The sequence below is a fragment of the Marmota monax genome, unplaced genomic scaffold (assembly GCF_021218885.2).
Source record: "Marmota monax isolate L192 unplaced genomic scaffold, Marmota_monax_Labrador192_F-V1.1 WCK01_AAM20220418_F8-fsc00004, whole genome shotgun sequence".
NCBI classification, from domain to species: domain Eukaryota; kingdom Metazoa; phylum Chordata; class Mammalia; order Rodentia; family Sciuridae; genus Marmota; species Marmota monax.
Genome location: NW_026692881.1, coordinates 19,045,303 through 19,070,132, shown reverse-complemented (window position 1 = coordinate 19,070,132; position 24,830 = coordinate 19,045,303). Strand labels below are relative to the sequence as shown.

General features: G+C 35.5%; 1 protein-coding gene and 1 pseudogene across 6 annotated transcripts in view; one reads left to right on the top strand and one right to left on the bottom strand.

The window, feature by feature from the left end:
- The window catches only part of Nt5c2 (5'-nucleotidase, cytosolic II), a 143,925-nt gene that overhangs the window by 106,144 nt on the left and 12,951 nt on the right, over positions 1-24,830 (top strand). For all 6 annotated transcript variants that reach the window (XM_058581279.1, XM_046450071.1, XM_058581280.1 and 3 more), the window contains 2 exons: positions 18,270-18,387; positions 19,922-20,017. In XM_058581279.1, the coding sequence (XP_058437262.1) occupies positions 18,270-18,387; positions 19,922-20,017 (214 nt within the window). The remainder of the gene's footprint in view (positions 1-18,269; positions 18,388-19,921; positions 20,018-24,830) is intronic.
- On the bottom strand, positions 9,021-9,202 carry LOC124096292 (small ribosomal subunit protein uS14-like; annotated as a pseudogene).

Genomic DNA, 24,830 nt, shown 5'->3' with positions numbered 1-24,830 from the left:
ACCTCTATCAAGGTGGTCATATGACTTTTTTTTTGTTGTTTGTTTTTTAAAATGGTAAATTATAGCCAGGCATGGTGTCATACGTCTGTAATCCCAGTGGCTTGGGAGGCTGAGGCAAGAGGATTGCAAGTTCAAAGCCAGCTTTAGCAGCTTAACAAGACCCTGTCTCACAAGAATAAAGTAAGGGGCTGGGGTTGTGGCTCAGCGGTAGAGCTCTCACCTAGCATGTGCGAAGCCCTGTGTTTGATCCTCAGCACCACATAAAAAAAATAAATAAATAAAATAAAGGCGTTGTGTCCAAGTACAACTAAAAAATAAATATTTAAAGACAAATAAATAAAATGGGCTGGGGATGTGGCTCAGTAGTTAAGCACCCCTGGGTTCAATCTCGGGTACCAAAAAAATAAAAATAGGAAAGGTGAATTACCTTGATTGATTTCTGAATGTTAAACCAACCTTGCATTCCTGGTGATATAGTTTTATCTTGTTCATTTTATATATTGGTACATTTGATTTGCTGAGATTTTGTTCACAATTTTTACATTGTGTTCAGAAGAGGGTATTCATAGTTTGCATTATGCTCAGAAGGCACAAACCTGTAATCTCAATGATTTGTGAAGCTGAATCAGGAGGATCTCAAGTTTGAGGCCAGCCTTGGCAACTTAGTGAGATCCTGTCTCAAATTAACCAAAAAAAAAAAAAAAAAAAAAGCGGGGGAGGAAGAGAGGGCTGGGGGAGTAGCTTAATGGTAGAACACTCTTAGGTCACATCCCCAGTAGAAACAAAGAAGTGGGAGGGACAGGGAGAGAAGAAGGAAGAATAACCCAATAAAGTATTAATTTTATCTGAAATGAAAAGATTAGATGTGTTGTTTTAGTCATTTGGGCTGCTATAACAAAATATCATCAACTGGATAGCGTATAAAGAACTGAAATTCATTTTTCACATTTCTGGAGACTGAAGTCGAGGATCAAAGCAAATTCAGTCTGTGATGATGGCTTGCTTCTGCTTCATAGGTAGCTCACTCTGTGGAAGGGTAAAGAGGACTCTCTCAGACTTCTTTTAAAAGGACACTAATCTGCTGGGTGCCGTGGCAAACACCTGTAATTCCAGCAGCTTGGTAATCATTTATTCCCTGATTAAAGGAGGATCACAAATTCAAAGTCAGCATCAACAACTTAGCGAGGCTCCAAGCAACTTAGTGAGACCCTAAGCAAAAAAAGGTCTGGGGGGTGCTGGGACTGTAGCTCAGTGACAGAGGGCTTGCTTAGCATGTGTGAGGCTCTGGGTTCGATCCTTAGCACCACATAAAAACAAATAAATAAGGCCGGGCGCAGGGGAGCTCACCTGTGATCTCAGCAGCTCAGGAGGCTGAGACAGGAGGATTGAGAGTTCACAGCCACCCTCAGCAGAAGCAAGGCGCTAAGCAACTCAGTGAGACACTGTCTCTAAATAAAATACGAAATAGGGTTGGGGTTGTGGCTCAGTGGTCAAGTGCCCCTGAGTTCAATCCCCGGTACCCCCCGCCCCCCCGCTTCCCCCCCTCCCCCTCCACCGCTCCCCCCCCAAAAAAAAATTTAAAAACAGGGTAGTTAGAGATAAGAGGTAGGTAGGTAGATAAGAGGTAGGTAGAGATAAAGGCATTCATCTATAACTACAAAAAAATAAAAGTGACTACTAAAAAAAGGGTGGGGAGAGGCTGCAGATGTGGCTCAGTGGTTGAGTATCCCTGGGTTCAATCCTCAGTACCCCCAAAAAAAGGCACTAATCCTGTTTGTGAGGGTTCTAAACTTGTAACCTAATAAACTCCTAATTTTGTCACATTGGTGATTAGTTTCCAATGTAAGTTTGGTAGGAGGGAGGTCACGGTGAGAATCAGACATAGCATGTGCTATAAGACTTTTAAAAATTAGCATAATCTACAAATTGGCTATTCTGGCAAACAATATTCTGAGTGATGCAAAGTTACCATTTACAGCATAGATGGGTTAGTAGTTTTCAGTGTTGGAGTGTAGTGAAATTGATAGAATTGTATCCTGAGATTGGTGCTTGAAGTATCTACGTAGAATGTCTTATCTCTAAAGGCAGTGTTTTTCAATGGTATGTTAGCTAAGAGATGGTTACTGTTTCATGCCCTACCTTACCACACTGTAAGTTTGCCTAAATTTATTCTGAGGAAATAGCTATGTAGGGTTTTACCAAGGTTTTTTTTCCCCTTTTGTTTTCAAATATGTGAAACGTACGTAATTTTTTTTTCATGGAAAGAGTGAGGGAAAGGATTTAATTTTGGAGAATTAAGCTGGTTTCTTGAGGAAACAATTTTTTTTTGTTTTGTTTTGTTTTTTAAGAAAATGGCCACAGAAGACTGTTTTGAGGGGATAAGGAGGTATCATGGCTTGCTTTTGTTGATTTTTCAAGTTTATTTTGTAGTTCATATTGATGGATAAGAAAATTTGTTTTAAATAGTCCTGGTGTTTCAAGAATCCTGTTCTCTATGTCGATTGTTAAGATTAATAGAAATGTTGGCAAATAATTTTTTTTCTTTGAATAATTACTTAAATTTTGATTTGTTGCTAATGAAGAGGATAATTGAAGCAAGAATGCATGTGTGAACTCTAGGAATGTTAAATTCTGTGTGTGTGTGTGTATGTGTGTGTGTTCGTTCTACACGAGATTTTCCAAAAATAAATTATATTGGGCTGGAGATGTGGCTCAAGCGGTAGCGTGCTCGCCTGGCATGCGTGCGGCCTGGGTTCGATCCTCAGCACCACATACAAACAAAGATGTTGTGTCCGCTGAATACTAAAAAATAAATATTAAAAAAATTCTCTCTCTCTCTCTTAAAAAAAAGGTTAACATTTAAAAAAAAAATTATATTGACCTTTTGTAGAATGATATTAAGCCAGAGGTAGCAGGTTGTTTGTTGAGTAGTTTTTGAGAGAGAAACTGATTGCCTGATGTGTATTAACATTTTTTTCCCTCACAGTTTGGTAATCATTTATTCCCTGTTTAGAGTGTATCACACAGTGTTTAGTAACATAATCCATTCTGATGTGAGCTTTATTATCTCAGTCTCATTTGAATGCTAGTCTAATATTTTCAGAGAAAGTTCCTTTATTATCAACCATCCCTGTAATTGAAGCCAACTATCATTTTTAATGTTTCTAAGATTTGTGTCTCTATAAAAACAAAAAATGTAAAAAAATGTTAATCAATGTGATTTCTCATGATTGTCTTAGACTATTACATATAAAATTCCAATATTAGTGGATTATGTTTGATGTAAAATGTACCTATTGCCCTATTTACAATTTCTCTTTTACCCCAAATTACTTTAGCAACATTCTTTCCTTATAGTATTTTGCATATTTTGGCTTCCTGTGAAGACTTGTTTTTCTTTTTGTTTTTGTATCTTGGAATCTGCAGAGGATTGATTATAGGATACCCTTCTCCCCTAGGGTACCAACATTTGAGAATGCTCAAGTCCCTTGTATAAGACAAGAAAAAAAGTCTATACATGTTCATATAAATGCAACCATCCTGGGCTTAATTACATAGTATATATCAGAAGCTTTATTGCCAAATATTTTTATTATTATTGTTATTTTGGTATGAGAATTGAACCCATGTGCACTTAACTATGGAGCTACATCCCCAGCCCTTTTTATCTTTTTATTTTGAATTTTAATATTTATTTTTTACTTTTCGGCAGACACAATGTCTTTGTTTGTATGTGGTGCTGGGGATCGAACCTGGGCCGCACGCATGCCAGGCGAGTGTGCTACCACTTGAGCCACATCCCCAGCCCCAGTATCTTTTTATTTTGAGACAGGGTCTCACTGAGTTGCTTGGGACCCCACTAAGTTGCTGAGGCTGGCCTTGAACTTGTGATCCTCCTGCCTCAGCTCTTGAGCTGCTGGGATTACAGGCATATACCGCTACAACCAGCTCATTGATATGCTTTTAATTGGTACAAAAGGAGGTTTTTGTTTTTTATTTTTTAGGTTTTTTTTTTTATTGGTTCATTTTAATATTAGTAGTGGGATTTATTGTGCCATATTCATACGTGCACATTACATCATTTGATCAGTCTTATTCCCTGTTCTTTCTCTTTCCCTCCTCCTAATCCACTTGCTGTACTCTGTTGATCTCCCTTCTATTGTTATCATTATTGTTTTAATTAGTACATTATAATCTCTCTCTCACACACACACACATACACACACGAGATTCATTGCAGTATATTTGTACATGAACATAACACAATTTGTTAAATTTTATTCCCTAGTACTTCCCTATACTTTCCCCTTCTCCCTGCATCTTGATCTTCTTCCTCTACTCTGTTGGTCAAGGAATTATTTGATTTTGAAACAACACTTTTAATTGGAAAAATATAGTTGACTTTTGCAATTACATGAAAGATTAAACCTGGTGAGTTCCATGGAGTTAACATCAAAATTATATATGTAGAATTATTAAATTTCCAGAAGTCTTAAATATAAGGGGAAATTAGAGTAACACTTGAGACAAGGGTTTGTTAATATTTATTTAAGCCTTTCACAAATATAGTGACTCTTCATTTAGAACTATGAACATGTATCATTTCTAACTTGGTTCATTTGGGAAATCATCCTGGTTGTTTTTTTTGTTGTTGTTGTTCGTTTGTTTGGTTTTTTATTTTTTTTTGTTTTTGGTACCGGGGATTGAACTCAGGGGCACTCAACCACTGAGCCACTTCCCCAGCCTTTTTTTGTATTTTATTTAGAGACAGGGTCTCTCACTGGGTTGCTTAGCTCCTCACTGTTACTTAGGCTGGCTTTCAACTTGTGATTCTCCTGGCTCAGCCTCCCTGTGGGTTTTTTTTTTTTTAAGTCTAGATTTTTTTTCTTATTTTTTAAAATGACAACAGATTGCATTATAATTCTTATTAACACATATACAGCACAATTTTTCATATCTCTGGTTGTATATAAAGTATGTTGACACCAATTCATGTCTTTATACATGTACTTTGGATAATGATGTCTGTCACATTCAACCATCCTTGCTAATCCCCTGTCCCCTCTTTTTCTCTCTCACTACTCTGCCCTATCTAGAGTTCCTCTATTTCTCCCATGCTCCCCCCCCCCCACCCCACTATGAATCAGCCTCCTTATATCAGAGAAAACATTTGGCATTTGTTTTTTTGGGACTGGCTAACTTCACTTAGCATTATCTTCTCCAACGCCATCCATTTACCTGCAAATGCCATGATTTTATTCTCTTTTATTGCTGAATAAAATTCCATTCTGTATATATGCCACATTTTTTTTATCCATTCATCTACTGAAGAGCATCTAGGTTGGCTCCACATTTTATTGTGAATTGTGCTGCTATAAACATTGATGTGGCTGTGTCCCTGTAGTATGCTGATTTTAAGTCCTTTGAGTATAGACCGAAGAGAGGGATAGCTGGGTCATATGGTGGTTTTATTCCAAGATTTCCAAGGAATTTCCATACTGCTTTCCATAATGGCTGTACCAATTTGCCATCCCACCAATAACATATGAGTGTACCTTCCCCCCCCCCCTTATCCTCGCCAACACTTATTGTTGTTTGTCTTCTTAATAGCTGCCATTCTGACTGGTGTAAGATGATATCTTAGAGTAGTTTTGATTTGCATTTCTCTAATTGCTAGAGATGATGAACATTTTCTCATATATTTGTTGATTAATTGTGTATCCTCTTCTGAGAAGTATCTGTTCAGGTCCCTGGCCCATTTATTGATTGGGTTATTTGTTTTTTTGGTGCTTAGTTTTTTGAATTCTTTATATACCCTAGAGATTAGTGCTCTATCTGATATGTGAGGGGTAAAAATTTGCTAGATTTTTTTTTAATTTGTTTTTTTGTTGAACATTTTTGTGAATCTAGGCTCAACAATTCACAAGGAAGTAAATTACAGTTTTTTTTCCAGCCCCAACATTTTTAGGTTATGAGCCATTTCAGTAAATCCAGCAATAAGCTCTTTATTATCTGTTATCAGTTCAGAACAAATGGGTACCATGGCAATGTCCAGTTCCTCACTTTCTTTTGAGAAATTTCTAGGAGTTTGAGAATGAACATTTATGACATAGGTATCTGAACTACATCTGTAGTTGTAGATGGACAGAATGCCTTTATTTTGTTTATTTTTATGTGGTGCTAAGGATCAAACCCAGTGCCTCACATGCGATGCAAGTGCTGTCACTGAGCGACAGCCCCAGCCCTATACAGTGTGCCTTTTAATCCTTATAACAGCTCATTAAGCTAGGTATTATTAGCAACATTTTACAAATAAGACTACCAAGTCAAGAGGCAATTTGGCTTGCTTATAGTGTAGAAAAAAAGAAGTCTTTCCTTTCTGTTTTTAGGTTTGTGGGTGAGACCCATATAACAAAAGACAGGTTAGCAAGAGGAAAGCATAAAAATTTGTTTAATATAAGTTTTATATGAAATGAGAGCCTTTATAGAGAAATGATGACCCAAGATGCTAGTAAACCTGTATATTTTTTATGCTGGATATGATGAAAAATCAGTCATGAAAAAGTATGATTGGATGAAGGGGATATGTCCTAATGATTATAAACTGGGTCTGTTCAATTCTTCTCTGTGCCTTGGAGATAGGATATTTCTTTCCTCCAGGTACAGGAAGTGTACCTATCAAATGAGGGTCTTAAGGAAAGGTCAGAAAAATTATTCCTAAGTTTTATGACATGTTTCAGGGGAGAAGGTAAGAGTGACCTTCTTCTGTTTTCTAAAATGTCAAGGTGCTATATTTGGGGAATAGTGTGTCCTGAACCCCATCAGCAACTAGCAGCTGACTTGTTAAAATGTGTAGCTGGAATTAAACTCAGTTCAGTTTCCATTTTTCATGCTGCTTCCAGCTTATAGAGGTACAAAAATGGTCTCAAATGAGATATGAATGATAAAAGCCCATAAATAAAAAGGATCAGTCTTCATTTTTTTCCAAAAACAAAAATCCTGCCTAGAATAAAAATGCCTTTTTCTTGAAATTGAATGTAATCTTCATTTTTAGAATATGGATAGTTTTATGAAGTTTTTCTTTTGCTTGGTTTTTAAAAATAATCTTCAGGAAATAGAATCTCTAGTTTACTGTATAAATACTTTTTTTGAGATGTTGTTAGGATTCTAAAATTAAATTGTGTAGGGAGATGGGATTGAAAAATATATTTTAGACCTGACTACTCCTTTTGGATTTTTGCTTTCCCCAACTCTCTAGGCCATATCATTAGCCATTGGGGATGAAATCCAATTATCTCAAACCCAAGTACATTTTGTTGCCTCCAGAGTGTAGGAGAGATATCAGAATAAAGCTATTAAGAGTACCAGGGAAGAAATTAAAAGAAACTAACTCTGGGTGTTGGCAAACCAGCAGGGTTATCCTGGTGCTAGGAGAAGCATCTCAGGACTTTTGATTGCTACCCTCTGATAAGTACGTAGAACACACACTCTTGTTTTATTGTTATTGGAATGGACTCAATTCACTTGACATTTAAATGAACATTTTTGCATGATGTGTTTACTTGGACTATAGTCCACGGAGCTTATCATGTTTCTGTCAGCAATTGTATATCCTCACCTAACTACTGGCATTAGAGGCATTTAGAGGAGTGAGAAAAACAATCTAAAGTAAGAAGTATTATGCAATATTGGTTTGTCACTATAGACATCTTAAGTCAGAACACTTTCCTCTTTTTCTCTTTAGTGGTAAAATACACATAACATGAAATTTATTATTTTAAGCCATTCTCTTTTTTAAAATATTTTTTGGTTGCAGTTGGACACAATACCTTTATTTTATTTATTTACTTTTAGGTGGTGCTGAGGATCAAACCCAGCGCCTCACATGTGCTAGGCAAGTGCTCTACCGCGGAGCCACAACCCCAGCCCCTAAACCATTCTTAATTATACAATTCAGTGGCATCAATAACATCCACAATGTTATGCAGTGCTCACTAGTGTCCATTTCCAGAATATCATCCCAGGCTGAACCACTTTACCCATTCATTAAGCATTAACTTCCCATTCCTTCCTCTCTCCCCAGTTTCTACTCTGCTTTCAGTCTCTGTGAATTTGCCTATTGTAGATGTTTCATAAAAGTAGAATCATAAGTATTTATTTTTGTTTCTAGCTTATTTTTCTCAGTATGTTTTTAAGGCTAGACCATATTGTAGCTTGAATCAGAATTTCATTCCTTTTTTTTAAAAGGCTGAATAACTATTCTATTTGTTGTATATACTATTTTTTGTTTACCCATGCTTCTAATTTTGGACATTTGGATTATTTCTAAATGCTCTGAAAATGGATTTATAAGTATCTGTTGAATTCCTGCTCTCAGTTCTTCTAGGTATATACCCAGGAATGGAATTGCTGGATCATGTAGTAATTCTTTTTTAAATTTTTGACCACCAAATTGTTTTGCACAGTGGCTGTAACATTTTACATTTTCACCAGCAGTGCATGAGGGTTCTAATTTCTCCACTCCTTGACAACACTTGTTATTTTCTATTCCTTTTTTTTGGTCATTTTGATGATGGGTATAAAATGGTATCTGTTGTGATTTTGATGTTTCCCTATGTCAGTCTTTTCATGTGCTTGTTGATCATTTATTTGTACATCTTGTACATTTGGAGAAATGTAAAAAAAAAATTTTTTTAAGTTTTTTGGAATTTTATGTACAAAGAGCTAGCATGTTCTCTTTTATTGGGTGGCTGTCTTGGGCAGTGCATTCAAGGAAGGTCACCTAGTCCTTTTTTTTTTTTTTTTTGTGGGAGGAGTACTGGTTATTGAATTCAGGGGCACTCAACCACTGAGCCACATCTCTAGCCTCTTTTTGTATTTTATTTAGGGACAGAGTCTCACTGAGTTGCTTAGTGCCTTGCTTTTGCTGAGGCTGGCTTTGAACTGGCGATCTTCCTGCCTTAGCCTCCCCAGCTGCTGAGATTACAGGCTTGTATTTCCTTCTCCCCCTACGGGCTCACTTAGTCCAACATAATGAAGCCTATATCCTTCCTGTGCTGACAGAAACACTGCTGGCTCATGTTGAGGCCATATTTCTGGATCAGACCCCTGGATCAGACTGCTGGTTTGAGCATAGGCTGCAAGAGAGAGAACCCTGGTGGAGTTTTCACCAGTGGCTCCAATAGAGCTGTTGGCAACCCATCTTGCTTTCAAGAGTGCAGCGAGGCAAAAGCGAAATGTCATTTTTGAATCGGGTTGATTGTTATTGCTGAGTTGTAGAGCCTCTTTAAACATTTTGGATATTGCCAGGTGTGGTGGTACATGCCTGTAATCCCGGCTACTTGAGAGACAGAGGGAGGAAATTCAAGTTCAAAGCCAGACGGAGCAATTTAGTGAAACTCTGTCTCAAAATAAAATGTAAAAAGAGCTGGGAATGTAGTTCAGTGGTAGAGTACTTGCCTAACATGTTCAAGGCCCTGGAATTCCAATCCTTAGTACCATAAACAAACAAAAAATTCTGGATATTAATCCCTTATATATGATTTGGAAATGTTTGTCATTCTGTGGGTTGTCTTTTCACTCCATCTTTATAAAAAATAAATCCACCATATGTACAAGAAGTGCACTTCTTAATAAATAATGAAACCAGTTACAATGTAAAGTTTTATGTTTGTGCTTCAACATTTCATTTTAAAGAAAGAATAGGGTGCCAGGCATGGTGGCACATCCCTGTAATCCCAGAGACTCAGAATGCTGAGGCAAGAGGATCTTAATTTGTAGACCAGCCTCAGCAATTTAGTGGAAAAAAAAAAAACCAGAATAAATAGTGATATGTTAAATTAATACGGAATATTAACTAAATTGAACTTACTATGGATAGTGTGTAAATTGATTATATCTATTTAAAGTTCTTTGACAAAAATTTTTAAAGGAGTTCATTTGTTGAAAAGTTTGGTACAAACCAAGGAAGATAACTTTTCCAACAAAATGACCAGAGAAATTCTTGTCCTAAGTCATAGAACTTTTTTTATCTTTAAAAAAAAAAAAAAAGTATTCAGGGGCTGGGGTTGTGGCTCAGCGGTAGAGCGCTCACCTAGTATGTGCGAGGCCCTGGGTTTGATCCTCAACACCACATGAAAATAAATAAATAAAGATTTTTAAAAAAAGTATTCAAGTTATCTTTCCCACGACTTGGAAAATATAGAATTTGCATATTTTCCCATAGGCCTCCAAACAAATTGTCCATATGCAAGAAGTTTGCATGTAAGGGATGAAAATTCTTTGTATGATTTGAAATAAACACCCTTGACTATTATTTTAAGATTATACACTTATATTACATTAAGATTACTTTTAGGCACTCCTGTCATGTATTTAAGCCTGTACTTATTATTCAAGCTTTGATTTCCTTTATGTCAAGTCTATATCCCAGTTAAGGTTTTCATTAGTATTAAATTAATCTCTCTTGAATTGCCATAATATGTGGTTTGTTTCTAGATCATTAGGAAATTAAAAAGATTGCTTAATAAAACCCAATTCCATCTTCTCTATTACATGGTAAGTGATAGAAATAATCAGTTACTAGTGTTTATTACTAGTGTTTGTGATTTTTACTTTCTATCACCAATCACAAAGCATTCAGATGTAAGCCAGATTTGTGTGTGTGTGTGTGTGTGTGTGCGCGCGACTAATTGTCTTATGTTAGTTGCATTTAATAAGAGAAACCTTTTTTCTTCTTAGTGTCATGGTCTATTTTCAGTATTGCTAAACTTGTTTTCAAAATTGTTCTAACATAATAACTACCTTCAATTCATTATATCTTTTCTGCTTTCACGTTCTCTGAATATTTGCTTTATGTGTCCAACTGAGGAAAGGACATATGACAATGGAATCAAGCTCTGTTGCAAAAATTTAGGTTAAACCTTATGGATAAAACCTGCTAGGTCTGGGAAAACTTCTAAAATCATAAGGACCTTGTGATTCCATCACTCAGAACATTTTTTTCCGGTTTTGACGGTCATGTGAAAGAACCAGGTCCCTATTTTACAATATTTTTGACATTGTAGGGGGCCACATCAAATGACTGTATCAAGGTTTTTATTTTTCCTAAGTTTATTTTTTTTTAATCCCCCCTGCCCCTCAATCCTTCCTTGGGATGAATAGAACAACATTACCTAGGACACTTTGTGAATTTATTTCCACTTACATTTCCAGTTCATTAAGTATCTAAGTTCTGTTTCATTCTTTAAGATTTTGAAGAAGATAGTCAAAACATTTCAGTCAAGAGCTAGATGGGGTTGTGGCTCAGTGGTAGAGCACTTACCTAGCATGTGTGAGGCACTGGGTTCGATTCTCAGCACTGCATATAAATAAATGAATAAAATAAAGGTCCATGAACATCTTTAAAAAAATTTAGATAACTTATGTGGAAGTATCTGACCTAAAATATATGTTAGGTTGGCCGATGGACCCAACTCAGACCATAGGATATAAAAGAATATATGTTTGTTTACTTAATTGGGTCATTATTTTAAAATTGGAGATTATAGGTTAAAAAAAAGAAAACTAGCTTGGCTCTTTTCATACAGTTGGCAATATTTGGTTGTCATTCTCACAGTTCCCTGTTCCCTCAGCTACAGTTGAGTAGCTACTTCTTTCTTCAGGTAAAATGTGCATCCTTACTTGGCCCATTTCACACATCAGTTCATTTGGTTGACTCTGATGCAGTTTGGAACATGTTAGATGAATCTGAATCTCAGAAAGTTTATTAGGTAAATTTTATAGTACCTTGAGATACTGGTCATTAAAACGAGTTATCAGTATTAGCCTGAATAAATCTTACAGGTTTTAAGGACTGATTTCCTAGACTGAGTTAATTGGCCCCTTTTCCTTCTCTCTATATCTTCTTAGTTATGTTACTGATCTTCTAAAACTTATAAATATGTAATTAATTGTATATCCCTGTAATACAGCATGAGCTGTATGTTTCTTCAGGCTAAGGACCATGAGCTATTTTGTTTCTTGTTATAAGTAGCTAGTACCTGGTACACAGATGTTTGTTATGTATACAAATGTTTGTTAAATTCCTCTAACTTTAGAATTGGCATTTGAGTGCCATAATTGGTTTTATTTTTGAAAAAAAAAAAAGTATTAGCTATATTTATTCTTTTATTACAAGCAACCTTGTTTAAACAGGATTTTTTAAAAAGCAATTATCTCAAAAATTTTTACTTTTTCAGTCTTAAATTGAAAACTATTGAAAATGCAAGGCCTAATAAGTACAGATTCTTAGAGGAGAAATTTTCGAGCTAGGTAATTTTTTCCTTTTATTAAAATAAACATTCTAATAATATTCTTATTATTTTTAAACAAATTTTTTAGCTACCATTTAATTTTGTCTTTGTAAGAACTGAAATATTGGCAGTCTCTCAAACTCCGCTTACTTATTTACGTATCTAATCATTTGGGAACTTTTTTTTTTTTTTTAAATCTTTTTTATAGTTGTAGATGGGCCAGCCGTATGCCTTTATTTTTTAACGTGGTACTGAGGATCAAACCCAGTGCCTCACACATGCTAGGCAAGTGCTCTGCCACTGAACTACAGCCCCAGCCCTTGGGAACTTATTTTACATTACTGAAAGTGTTATATGGTATATAGGTTTTTTATTTTAAGTAAATAAAATTGAGATAATCTTAAACTTTAATAAATCTTTTTTTAGATCATTTGTGATCTTTTGCCTTTCTCTGTTTTTGTTTTAAGGATTTTCACATGGTTTTGAAAAATGGAAAAAGTTCTCTGGTGCCTGTTTATATGATAATTGGAAAGATTTTATTTAACATTTTCTCAGTGGAAAAAATGTGTTTTATTACCTTTTCTAGTTATAATAGCAGAGAACCAACATTGTATATCCTAATTACTAGAAAGTGCTGATAATTTTTAGACTTAAAGCATGAAAGCATATGACTGTGGGTAGTTGGATTGGGATTTATTTTATAAAGGGACTATTAATTGTGGTTTCTTCCAGTTGTAGTGTTTTCAGAACTTTTAGGCATTACATTTGACCATTTCTACTTTTCTATTGAGTACCCCCACACAAACCTCCCAGGAGTTGGAGGAGTCCAACCACATGTTTTCTTTTTTTTTTTTTTTTTTTTTTTTTTAAATTTTTTATTGTGGGTTGTTTAAAACATTACAAATTTCTTGACATATCATATTCCACACTTTGATTCTAGTGGGTTATGAACTCCCACCTTCACCCCATACACAGATTGCAGATTCACATCAGTTACACATCCATTGATTTACAAATTGCCATACTAGTGTCTGTTGTGCTCCAACCACATGTTTTCAAAATGTAAATGTCTCTGGGGAAAATGACTCCCTGTAAAGGTATCTTTAAAGTTTCAATATATATAAAAAAATTTTTTTTTAATTGTTAGTAGACCTTTTTGTTTATTTATATGTGATGCTGAGAATTGAACCCAATGAATGCCTCACACATGCTAGGCAAGCACTCCACCACTGAGCTACAACTCTAGCCCCTACAGTATCAATATATTTAAAGGATTATGTACGTATCTTCAGCTCAGTATTTTTACTAGACTAGGTAATTTCCTGGACCCTTATAAAGATTATTGTAATAACATTTACTGAGGACAAATATCCACTGACAGAATAAAAAAAACTTTCCCCCTTCTTCCATTCCACGTCTAGACATCTGCAGCATGCAGTTGGTTCTAGTCCATATCAAGATGACGGATTTAGGTGTTAGAAGGTAGAGAAGTTGGTATAGGTAGACTCAACTTAAATGGGTACTTGAAAGCAAGATGGTACTGCTTTGGTTTGTTTTTGTATCCTTAATTTAATCTCTCTCTAGACATTGTTCAATTTTAAACACCATTTACCAGCTGCATTTGTTTTCTATTCTACTAACCTGAAATGTGCTAGAGAAAATAAACTAAGACAAATGGATTTATTTTTCTGTTTTCTTTTGGCTTAATATGTCAGGATCAGAATTGGCTTGTATTTCCAGACTCAGGGTGCCAGAAAAAGAAATAATACACAATGCTTAGGCTTATCTTCAAAACTCTTATTGGCAAATTAGGTTAATTTTAGTGATGATCAGAGGCTTCTAAATTGGAGGGCAGTGGTAACTCCTATAAATACCAATTTCCAAATGGTGTCTCTCTGTTCCAGCCCATCACAACAGTTTTAAAACCAGCTTTTGTTTTTGTTTTTGTTTTGTTTTGTTGCTTTGTTTTGTTTTTTTTAACAGGAGAGCCAGTGTAACTCCTTCAAGACTGGAGTGACACACACTGCATCTGCATCTGCCTCATGTGAGTTCTCATTTTGGCAGCAGCACTCTGCTAGGCTGGAACCTCTGTAGAGGTTTGCCCTTTATTTTTCTGAAATCTATAAATTACTACACAGTATATCTTGGTGGCAAAGGTAAAAAATGCATGAGAATTCCAAATTTCCCCGAAGGAAGTTTCTGCTCATTCTAAAGGAATATCTCCCTGTAGATTCTTTTTTGTGTGAGCTGCATCTACTCAGAACAAAGCCTACAACTTTCATCCCCACACACATTTATTTTTGAAGAGCTGTTTTTTGTTTTTGTTTTTTTCCCCCTTGCAGATTATGGAGTAAAGAGTATCTTTTAAATGCTCTCAGTAGCTTCAACTTTCAAAGCTTTGGTTGTTCTCTTTATAGTCTAGTTACGTAACCTGAGAACACTCTGTGCTGTCCTAGTGGCTGAAGCAGTCCTCTTTTTTGGACTCTGGCCCTTAAAACAATTTCTTTCTTTGTCTTTGGATATTGAGTAAGTTGGGGGTAGCCCCGAAGACCATCTTAGAGAATAAATAAGCAGTTAATGTGCAAGGTTATACTTACCCTGAAGTTTCAGGGTAGGTTTTGGAACCACAGAAGGTTAACTTTAAGAGTGGAACTTAAAACTCTGCATCATTTACTTGCCACCGTTTTGTAAGAAATTGAAATTAGAGCCTTTGTACAAACTGTAGAGAGGCATAGAGCTCCATAGTCTGAGGTGATAGATACAGTTGCCTGCAAATGGAGACTGGCTTTGAAGGGTCTGGTTGATCAGAAAAGGAGTTCTGCTTTTTAATCTTTACTTTTTTAAGGAATGGTGGTACTCTTTAAGCTTCAGGAATTTTTATCAACAGGTCAGAAGAAAAAAATATTTACTCCCAAGGGAAAACAGAATAGAACATCTAAATTCATGCCCTGAAAAGCTTCAGTTCTGCTTCTGAAGTAGTGGTTGTATTTTGTATAGCTATCAGATGATTTAATAACCCAGAGTTTGTATTACTGAATTGGTTATCCAGTAAGCTTATGAGAAAATATCTGTACTTTTGTGGGTCTTACAGCTTAATGAAAAAGATGGTGTTATGAAAATGGAACTTGGACTTTAAGAGATTGATTCCCACCTGAGACTAGATCACTTTATTTTGGACCAGTTGAAAGAAATTGAAGTAGCATATTTCAGCATCCAAGCTTAAAGTTTGATGGTTATGAAATGTATAAATTCATAGCAGTGATTGTATTCCCCACCACAGAGAGTTTGGGATGAAACTCAGAAATCTAAATTCTGATTTGAGTGCTGTTTGTACTTGGCAGTGTAACTTCAGGTTAGCAGATAGGGAGAATATATCCTGTTTCTGGGAAGTACCCTGAACTCATTGAGGGAAAGGAAATTTTGAAAGCACTTGTTTCTAGGTTGAACTTCTAGAAAGTCACCTCAGTTGAACACTTGGATATTCTGCCCTGTGAATAAATGCAGTGTGGCAAATAAATATATAGTGTTTTATTTTCTAATACACTAGAAAAATGGGGCATTGAGATTTTTTTCCCCTGTATTTTTTCTCACTAAAAAATTCTCAGTAAATTAATCTGAACTCTTCAGTCCAAAATGTCTCATACACATAGTTTACAATCACAGATTACTCCATCACTCCATAATGTCTAACTAGGGAAAATTGGTGATTTAGAGGTGAGCTTGTATGAGGGTGGTTATGATTTATTTTTCATTCTCCATTCTTAATACCACAAATTATCCTCCTGAAAAACTAATAGAAAACATTTTGTACCAACATTTTGTACCAATTAATGTTGGTAGGTTACCCAAATTATTTATCTGTACAGGAATTTTATGTCATTAAGTATTGTTTGAAATAACTGGGGCTTTGGTTAGGAAGAAGCAATTTTTGTTTTATGGTAATTTTGTTCAAGTGGGGACAACTGTCAATTGGTGGGAGACATGGCAGGGAAAGCCAGGTGAGAAATGTTAGTTTATATTTTCAGCCTAACTCAGATTTACATCATTGGGTAGCAGGCTTTACTGGGTCATCAGCTTTTACTCTGTTAACAGTTTTGTACATGTAGCACTTCCTTTACTGCAGTGTGTGTCGTACAGATTCAGGAATTCCACACATGAGGTTTTAAGGTGTGTGTATGTATGTGTATGTTTGTGTTGGGAGGGAGGGTGGAATGGGGTATAAAGCAGGAGTTGAGGGGGAAATAAATACAACCAGCTTTGAAAATGTTATCTAGAGTTATTGGCATTGGATTACTATTACCCCCAAAACAACAAAAGGAAAAAATATGACTTCTTTTGGTGTTGTTCTGATGAGATGAAATGCAAGGATCTCTAGAAGCACCTTAGAATTTTTCTTTTAATCTGACAATGTTTATTAAAGGATTTTAAAAGACCAGCTTGCTTTTTTAAGATTTCAATTTAAAAAACAGATAACTACATCAATATGTTACAAGTTTTAAAGTACAGAGCATACACGGAGCTCTCCTTCCTTACCTTGTAACATTGCCATTCACTTCCCTTTTTTGGAGACAAGTAGCATCACCAGCTTCTTATATAGTTCCCAAAATATTCTAAAGATTACTTTTAGAAAGGGAAAGTTGAACTGTACTCACTAAAATATTAACACTAACTTGAACAGGCAAACTAATTGCAATGAAAAATCAGTTTGATCCACATCATGTACAACCACAAGAATGGGATCCTAATTGGAATGTGTTGCTCTCCATGTATGTATAATATGTCAAAATACACCCTACTATCATGTATATCTAAAAGTATCAAATAAAAAAAATCAGTTTGAGCTATAGGCTAAATAGATGGAAGAACTATAATAATTGCTGCATTATTGTGAGACTGCAAAAATAGGGTGGATAGGGTGGATAATTGTTTAATTGCCACATTTGGCATTAAACAAATTAAGCAGGTCTTTATTTTATTTTTATTTTCAGTGCGGCTTACCTGTTCCTAGAGACTGATGGAATATTAGTAACCTAAATATTTCATTTGGGAGAAGCCTATTTAAAGGAGCAACATTTTCTTTATGGTGAACTACAGTGATAATTTTAAAAAGTTTTTTCTTTGTGGAAAATTTCAGACATATACAGTAGTAGAGAGAAATCTCTATAATCTGAAATCCATGCTTTTTGACCTATAACAAACGCTCCTTTAGCAGATAAAGAGAAATTATATATACTTTTTTTTTTTTTACACATACTTGCATGTATCCACCCTGCCATAATCATGTCTAATAAAAGAAGTCATGATTCTTTAATACCTAATTCCCAGTTCATATGGATTTCCCTGTTGTCTCAGGCATGTCTTTTGATGGTTGGTTTGTAGTAATTCTTTATAAAATGCAATTTTGAAGCCTATAAGATTGTTAGAGCTGATAAAAAACAAGTTAATCTGACAAGTAGAACAGATATATTGATTAAAGGAGTATAAAGCAAATATTAAACCAAATAGGAATTTAATAAATAAACTTTAAAAAAAGCTCATTTTGAAGATTCCTACGTCAGTTGTGAACATCACTGAAGCCTTTGACAAACCCAGACTTCTCTTATCTACTTTTCTGTTTACTTATTTTCTTACAGTTAATATCACAGCTATATTCTTTTTGCCTTCAGATTGTGAGAGTGAAAGAGTAGATAAAAGAAAAAAAATGCTTAGGTTTCCTGAGAATGAAGGGACTATTTTGAAATGTTTGATATTTCTTTTAACTGCTGCTCCTGATATAATATGAATGATTTCTACAGATTAATAATTGAATTCTCTTAATTAATGGGGGCTGTGCAAAACATAGAATTTGAGGGGGGAAAAAAGAAATGGCAGACTGAGGAGGAAGGAAAAATTAGGAAAGAGTAGAAACACACTTGTTTGCCTTCTTTTAATGGGCTGTTCTTTATGCTGACTAATAAGAACCTCCTCTTTGTGCAGTATACAAGTCCCCGGAGTATGAATCCCTTGGCTTTGAGCTTACTGTGGAGAGATTAGTTTCTATTGGCTACCCCCAGGAGCTGCTCAGCTTTGCTTATGATTCTACATTCCCTACCAGGTAATTTTTCAAGATATTTTTATCTTAAGACCACTTCCTCTATCCCTCAAATTAGTAATTCCAAATTTATCCCTGACTAAAAGAATATATCACATAATACCTTGTTGTTTGGGGTTGGTATTAATTCTAGAATTACCACAAACCTTTCATATATACTATATCTTCTGTGTTCTTGAATTGAACTCGGTTTATTGCTGTTGAAGATGACCTACTTAGGGATATGAGAAAGCACCTGATGGTGCTTGGTGCAGTGGTGCATGTCTGTAATTCCAGTGATGTGGGAAGCAGAAGCAGGAGGCTTAGAAGATCAAGGCCTGCTTCAGTAACTTAGTGAGAGTTGGTCTCAAAAAATAAAAAACACTGTGAATGTAACTCCGTGGTAAAGCGCCCAGGTTCAATCTCTAGTACCAAAACCAATATCCTGATGGGCAGCATCACAGATGGTCCTATCTGTCCTACCTTTGGCTTTTAGAGAGCAGTTATGTGTTTTACTAATACAATTACTAGATACTTAGAGCCACCTTAGACCGTTTGCATTTCTGGATTTGATAGGGAAGATTTAGGGTTAAACTGGGTGTTGTAAGGCATGTCCATAATCTCAGTGATTTGGGAGGCTAAGGCAGCAGAATTGCAAGTTTGAGGCCTGCCTGAGCAATTTAGCAAAACCACATTTCCAAATAAAATATAGAAAAAAAGGGCTGGGGATGTAGCTTAGTGGTAGAGTGCTTGGCTAGTATGTTTAAGGCTCTAGGATCAATCCCCAGTACTCCCAGTACTGCCCCCTCCCCCCAAAATTAAAATCACAGAAGATGATATTGCCAGGTGTGGTAGTACACACCTGTAATTTCAGTGGCTCCAGAGACTGAGGCAGGAGGATCACAGGTTCAAAGCCAGCTCAGCAACTAAGTGAGACGCTGTCTCAAAATAAAAACTGAAAAGGGCTTTCTTGGGATGTATTCAGTGGTTAAATTCCCAGTATGGACCCCTCAAAAAAAATATGATATTTATTTGAAATACCATGATATATATCTCACAGTGTCAAAAAGAGAAAAATCGGGCTGGAGTTGTGGCTCAGTGGCAGAGCACTCGCCTAGCATGTGGGAGATCTTCAGCACCACATAAAAATAAATAAACAAAATAAAGCCATTGTGTCCAACTACAATTAAAAAATAATTTTTTTAAAAGAGAGAAATATAGGACAGCTCACTTATCCCAGGAAATGGAAAGACTATTTTAGAATGATATCAGTTGTATTGGTAGAAATTATAGTTTATACTGTTTGATTAAGCCCTTATTCATAATAGGAAACATTTATGATTACTTATCTGGAATAAATATTTGTAATTGCTCTAGGATTTATTTTAAAGATTTTATTTACATACTTTAGCCTCTAAGGTTATATTGTTTTAGAATACACCTAAGTCGCTACAAAGCTTGAGTTAGAGGACGTTGGCTTATAGTGATTGAGTAGTACTATATAAAACTATTGCACATATTACTTTGCATTATCAATGATGCCATTATTTTCACATAGAGGACTTGTCTTTGACACATTATATGGAAATCTTTTGAAAGTCGATGCCTATGGAAACCTCTTGGTCTGTGCACATGGATTTAACTTCATAAGAGGGTAAGTACAAAGAATGTTCAGTCTCTTTCTAGAGTTTGTTTGTTTGTTTTTTCTATAGTCAAACAATATGAAAATGACATTGTCTTTCCAGATGAGATGTACTTTCCTATTTATTTTAAAGAATTATTCCTGGACTGGGGATGTAGCTCAATGATAAAGCACTTTTGCCTACCATGTGTGACACCTCAGATTCAATCCCTAGCATGGAGGATCACAAGTTCAAAGCCAGCCTCAGCAACTTAGCTAGGCTCTAAGCAATTTAGCCAGAGCCTGTCTCAAAATAAAAAATACAAAAAGCGGGGGAATGGGCTGGGGATGTGGCTCAGTGGTTAAACTATAGCAATTTAATAAAGATTTTTAAAAGCTAATAAATTGTTTTTTAACGTTCTAATAAATAGCTTCAGATGTTCATACGGTTAAAAAAATTTTTTTAAACATAGGGATAAAAATGAATACAAGGAGGATGGAGTTGTGGCTCAGCAGTAGAGGGCTCACTTAGCACATGCGAGACCCTAGGTTCATCCTTAGCCCCATATAAAAATAAATAAAACAAAGGTATTGTGTCCAACTACAGCTAAAAAATAAATATTTAAAAAAATGAATACAAGAAAAGCGGGGCATAGTGGCATGTGCCTGTATTTCCATCTACATAGGAGGCTGAGACACAGGGTCCTTGAGCTCAAACAAGTTTCAAGGTTAACTCTTGTTGATCCAGGTATAGTGGTGCACACCCCAGATTCTGGAAGGCTAAGGAGGATCATAAGTTTGAGGGCAGCCTGGGCCAATTTGGTCAGACCCTGTCTTAAAATAAAAATACAAGGGTGTTGAGGATATAACTCAATGGTGGAGCACTTGCCTGGCATGCATGAAGCCCTGGCTTTAATCCATAGTAGTACTGTAAAAAGAAGAAGGAAAAAAGCTTTACTGGATGCTGTATAACTAAAATTCACTTACTTTAAACAAAATATAATTTGCATCTACATTTATTACCCAACTCAAAAAATAGAGGGAAAGAGTAATGATATATAAAACAAGGATAAACTTTATTTTCATAATCAGGATATTATGTCACTAATTTGAGTTTTCAACCTGGAAAATAGCAGATAAAAACATTTGATGTATACAATTTTTTTAGTGAAACATATCAGTTTTTTCTTTTAAAAAATCACAATATCACAATTTGACAACTGCTATAATTATGACTTTATGTTTTCTCTATTTACTGCCTGACACAGTATTTACATACTGACACAGTATGACAGAACAGCAACTTCTATTTTTATTTATCTATTTATTTTGGAGTACTAAGGATTGAACCCAGGGCATTGCACATGCAAGGCAAGTACTCTGTCACTGAACTACATCCCCAGACCTTTTCCATTTTATTTTGAGACAGGATCTCCCTAAGTTACACAGACTGGCCTTTAGCTTTTGATCCTGTTGTCTTCACAGGTGTGTGCCACTTCATCTGGCTGTTATTCATTCTTGACAGCAGAGTTGTAAATAGAAAGACAATGTCTTTTGGCAAATACCTTTTGTGGTAAGAGGTAGGAGGTAACTGAGTGCCTCTTATCACAAAAGGTACTTGCCAGAAGACATTGTACCAAACTTTTTAAATCTGAGGTCATAGTAGTGTCCCACTTAGAATTTGACCATCTGATATAATACTCTTCAGGTATTATTGACATTACATATGCTCAGAGATGTCCCATATAATACGTACAGAGAACAGTGTGAAGTAAACATCCACCTTGACCTATCTGGGCAGGCCAGAAAGGTTATACCCACTGTTCCTTTCATTGGGGTTTTTCAACATTCACAAATATCAAGAAGCAGGATTTAAACATAAAATGACTACATGTAGTACTAGTAACCTAAGCTCTTTTATTTACAAATGTTGTCGCTTTTATTCAGAATATCAATGAGGATGAACCAGTTTTCAAATGTCTGAAAATGAATTTTTGTATTAATGGAGGGGTAGATGGAGAAGAAAAGCAGTTCATTAATTTAGCTTTACAGTCACATTTACTAATTCAAGATTCACAACCACCTACCTCTCTTCCTCAGTAAAGTTTCCAAGTAGCTCCTCTGGAAACATATTTAATGGTGTTTCAAAAACATGTAATTTATGAGTAAATGCAGAATCATTCAAACAACACACTACAGTTCTTTGAGTCAAAAGGGAAAGTCCTTGGAAAGGAGAAACAAGATGGATAAAATGGGAGAAATGGTTATTGATGGACAGGGCCAAAAGAAGTCAGGGCTTCATCTGGCATCACATGTCTTGCTAATAATTTGGAAATTAATTTTTCAGAAAATTAAGTTATTTTTTAAAAATATTTTTTAGTTGTTGATGGATCTTTATTTTATTTGCTTATTTATATGTGTTCTGGGAATTGAATGCAGTGCCTCATACGTACGAAACAAGCGCTCTACCGCAGAGCTCCAACTCCAGCCCCAAAAAAGCTGTTATTTTGTGGGTCACAGAAAGTTAGCAGTAATCTGCACTAAATTATTTTCTTCCTACTCTGAGTGCACTGTCCTACTTTTATGGTGTATTACCTCTCCCTGAGTTGATTTTTTAATTTTAAATATATACCAGCATGATTTGATATTTAAACAAAATATAATTTCTAACTGCATATATGTCAATTTGGGTAGTAACTGCCTAATAAATGTTAACTGTCTCTATAGAGGAATTGCTCTTTACTGATGGAACAGTATATTACATTTAAGAAAACAATGTCATCTTACTAAACTTCACTGAGGAATATGTATTGTTATTCCCTTCCCTCTTATTTTTCATTACATAAAATTTGGAAGACTAGAAGATGAGGTATTCTACAAAGTTATTTTTTATTAGGACCTCTTATTTCAGAAGGATGACTAAGAGGAAACTAAGACAGGATGATAATAAGATTTTATATGCCTAACTGGAATTTATACCATTTGCAGTTAACAAATTGAAGCAGAAATTTACCCAAGTCACTCAGTGTTAACTTTGATTTCTTTTATTTAGATTTGTTAATTTTCATAAATTCACTGAGAATTATACATTTATTTATTTATTTATTTGGGTACCAGGGATTGAACTCGGGGTACTTGACCACTGAGCCACATCCCCAGCCCTATTTTGTATTTTATTCAGAGACAGGGTCTCATTTAGTCGTTGAGTGCCTTGCTTTTGCTGAGGCTGGCTTTGAACTTGCAATCCTCCTGCCTCAGCCTCTTGGGCCGCTGGGGTTACAGGTGTGTCACACCACATCTGGTTTGAGAATTTTACATCTTCATAATTTAGTCTTTGTCTGTTTTAGCTTTTCTGAAATATTTTTTATTAATATTGTTCCCTTCTTTTTCTTGAAGTGTTTCATTTCACTCACAAGCTTCTTGTGCATCTTTAATTTCTTTCACTGACTTTTTCTTTACACCTTAAATATCCTCCATGGTTCCAATTTCAGTTTCTTTATTAGTTTTCATGATTTCATCTATTACCGGTGAATATATGATTCCATTTATCTTTCAGATTTGACTCTTTGTTTTAAAATCTTGATCTTTGTTTCTGATTGCCTACTATGAATCTTTTTTACTTCAAGCTTAGTATAGCCAAAATAGAACTACTTTTATGTCCACTTCTAATCCAGATATATTTTTTTTTTTTTTGTAGTACTGGGGATTAAACCTAGAGCCATCATGTTTTATTAGCAGTTCCAATCACTTCTCAAGAGATACCTAAGCATAATTGTCATTATTTTTGACTCTTAGGTCTCTCATTTACCACACCCATACAGTTGCCTGGTCTTATTCATTTCCTCAGCAGTCTCTCAAAATGCATTTATTCCTTTATTTTCCTCTGATAGCATGCTAGGACAGGCTCTACTAGTCTCATGACTACTGCATTAACCACCTAACTGATTTTCTGTTACTTTCTATAGATGGCTTTTGTTGCATAATAAATTATTCCCAAACTTGGTGACTTAAAATAATGACAATTTGGGGGCTAGGGTGGTGGCCCAGTAGTAGAGTGCCTGCCTAGCATGTGTGGGGCACTAGGTTCTCAGCACTGCATATAAATAAATAAAATAAAGTTTCATTAGCAACTTAAAAAAATAGTGACTATTTTATTTAGCTCTAAATTATGAAAGTCAGCTGTGCAATTCTAGGATTGTTCAGCTGATATCTCTGGGCTGTTTCTTATGTCTGTGGTCAGCTGGTGGATCAGCTGGCAGCTGATCTAGAGTAGCCTCACTCACAGGTCTGGCAACTGGCAGGCTGTTGGCTGTGTTCCTCATTTCTTCATGTATCCTTTTATCTCCTGGTGGACCATTTCACTGTTATTCACATAGTAGTCTCAGGGTTCCATGTGCAGCAGGAGAGGGCAAGCCATTGTGCACAGTGTCTTCCAAGTTTGCTTAGATCCCATTTGCTGCTATTCACACCTATGTTTAAGGATGAAGAAATAGACTGAAGTTCTAATGGGAGAAACCATAAAGTTGCATTGCAAAGTGTTGGGAAGAATTTTGGGCCATTTATTGCATTTTCTTTCTGCAGTTTATTCCAAAACTGATACCAATTTAATCTTCTTAAAATTTAATTCTGATGAGTTGAATCCCTTTGTGTAAAAGCTATAAGTAATACTGTCTTATTCCTGAATGAAGTGTAAGAACAGTGGCATAATCTGCCTCAGCCCATCTTTCTGGCTGTTTTTTTGTTTTGTTTTGTTTTTTTCTCTGCTTCACTACCTGTACTAAAATTGGACTTGTTTCTCAGCTGATCCTCTTAGCTTTTAAGGCTTAGCTTATATGTCACCTCTTTC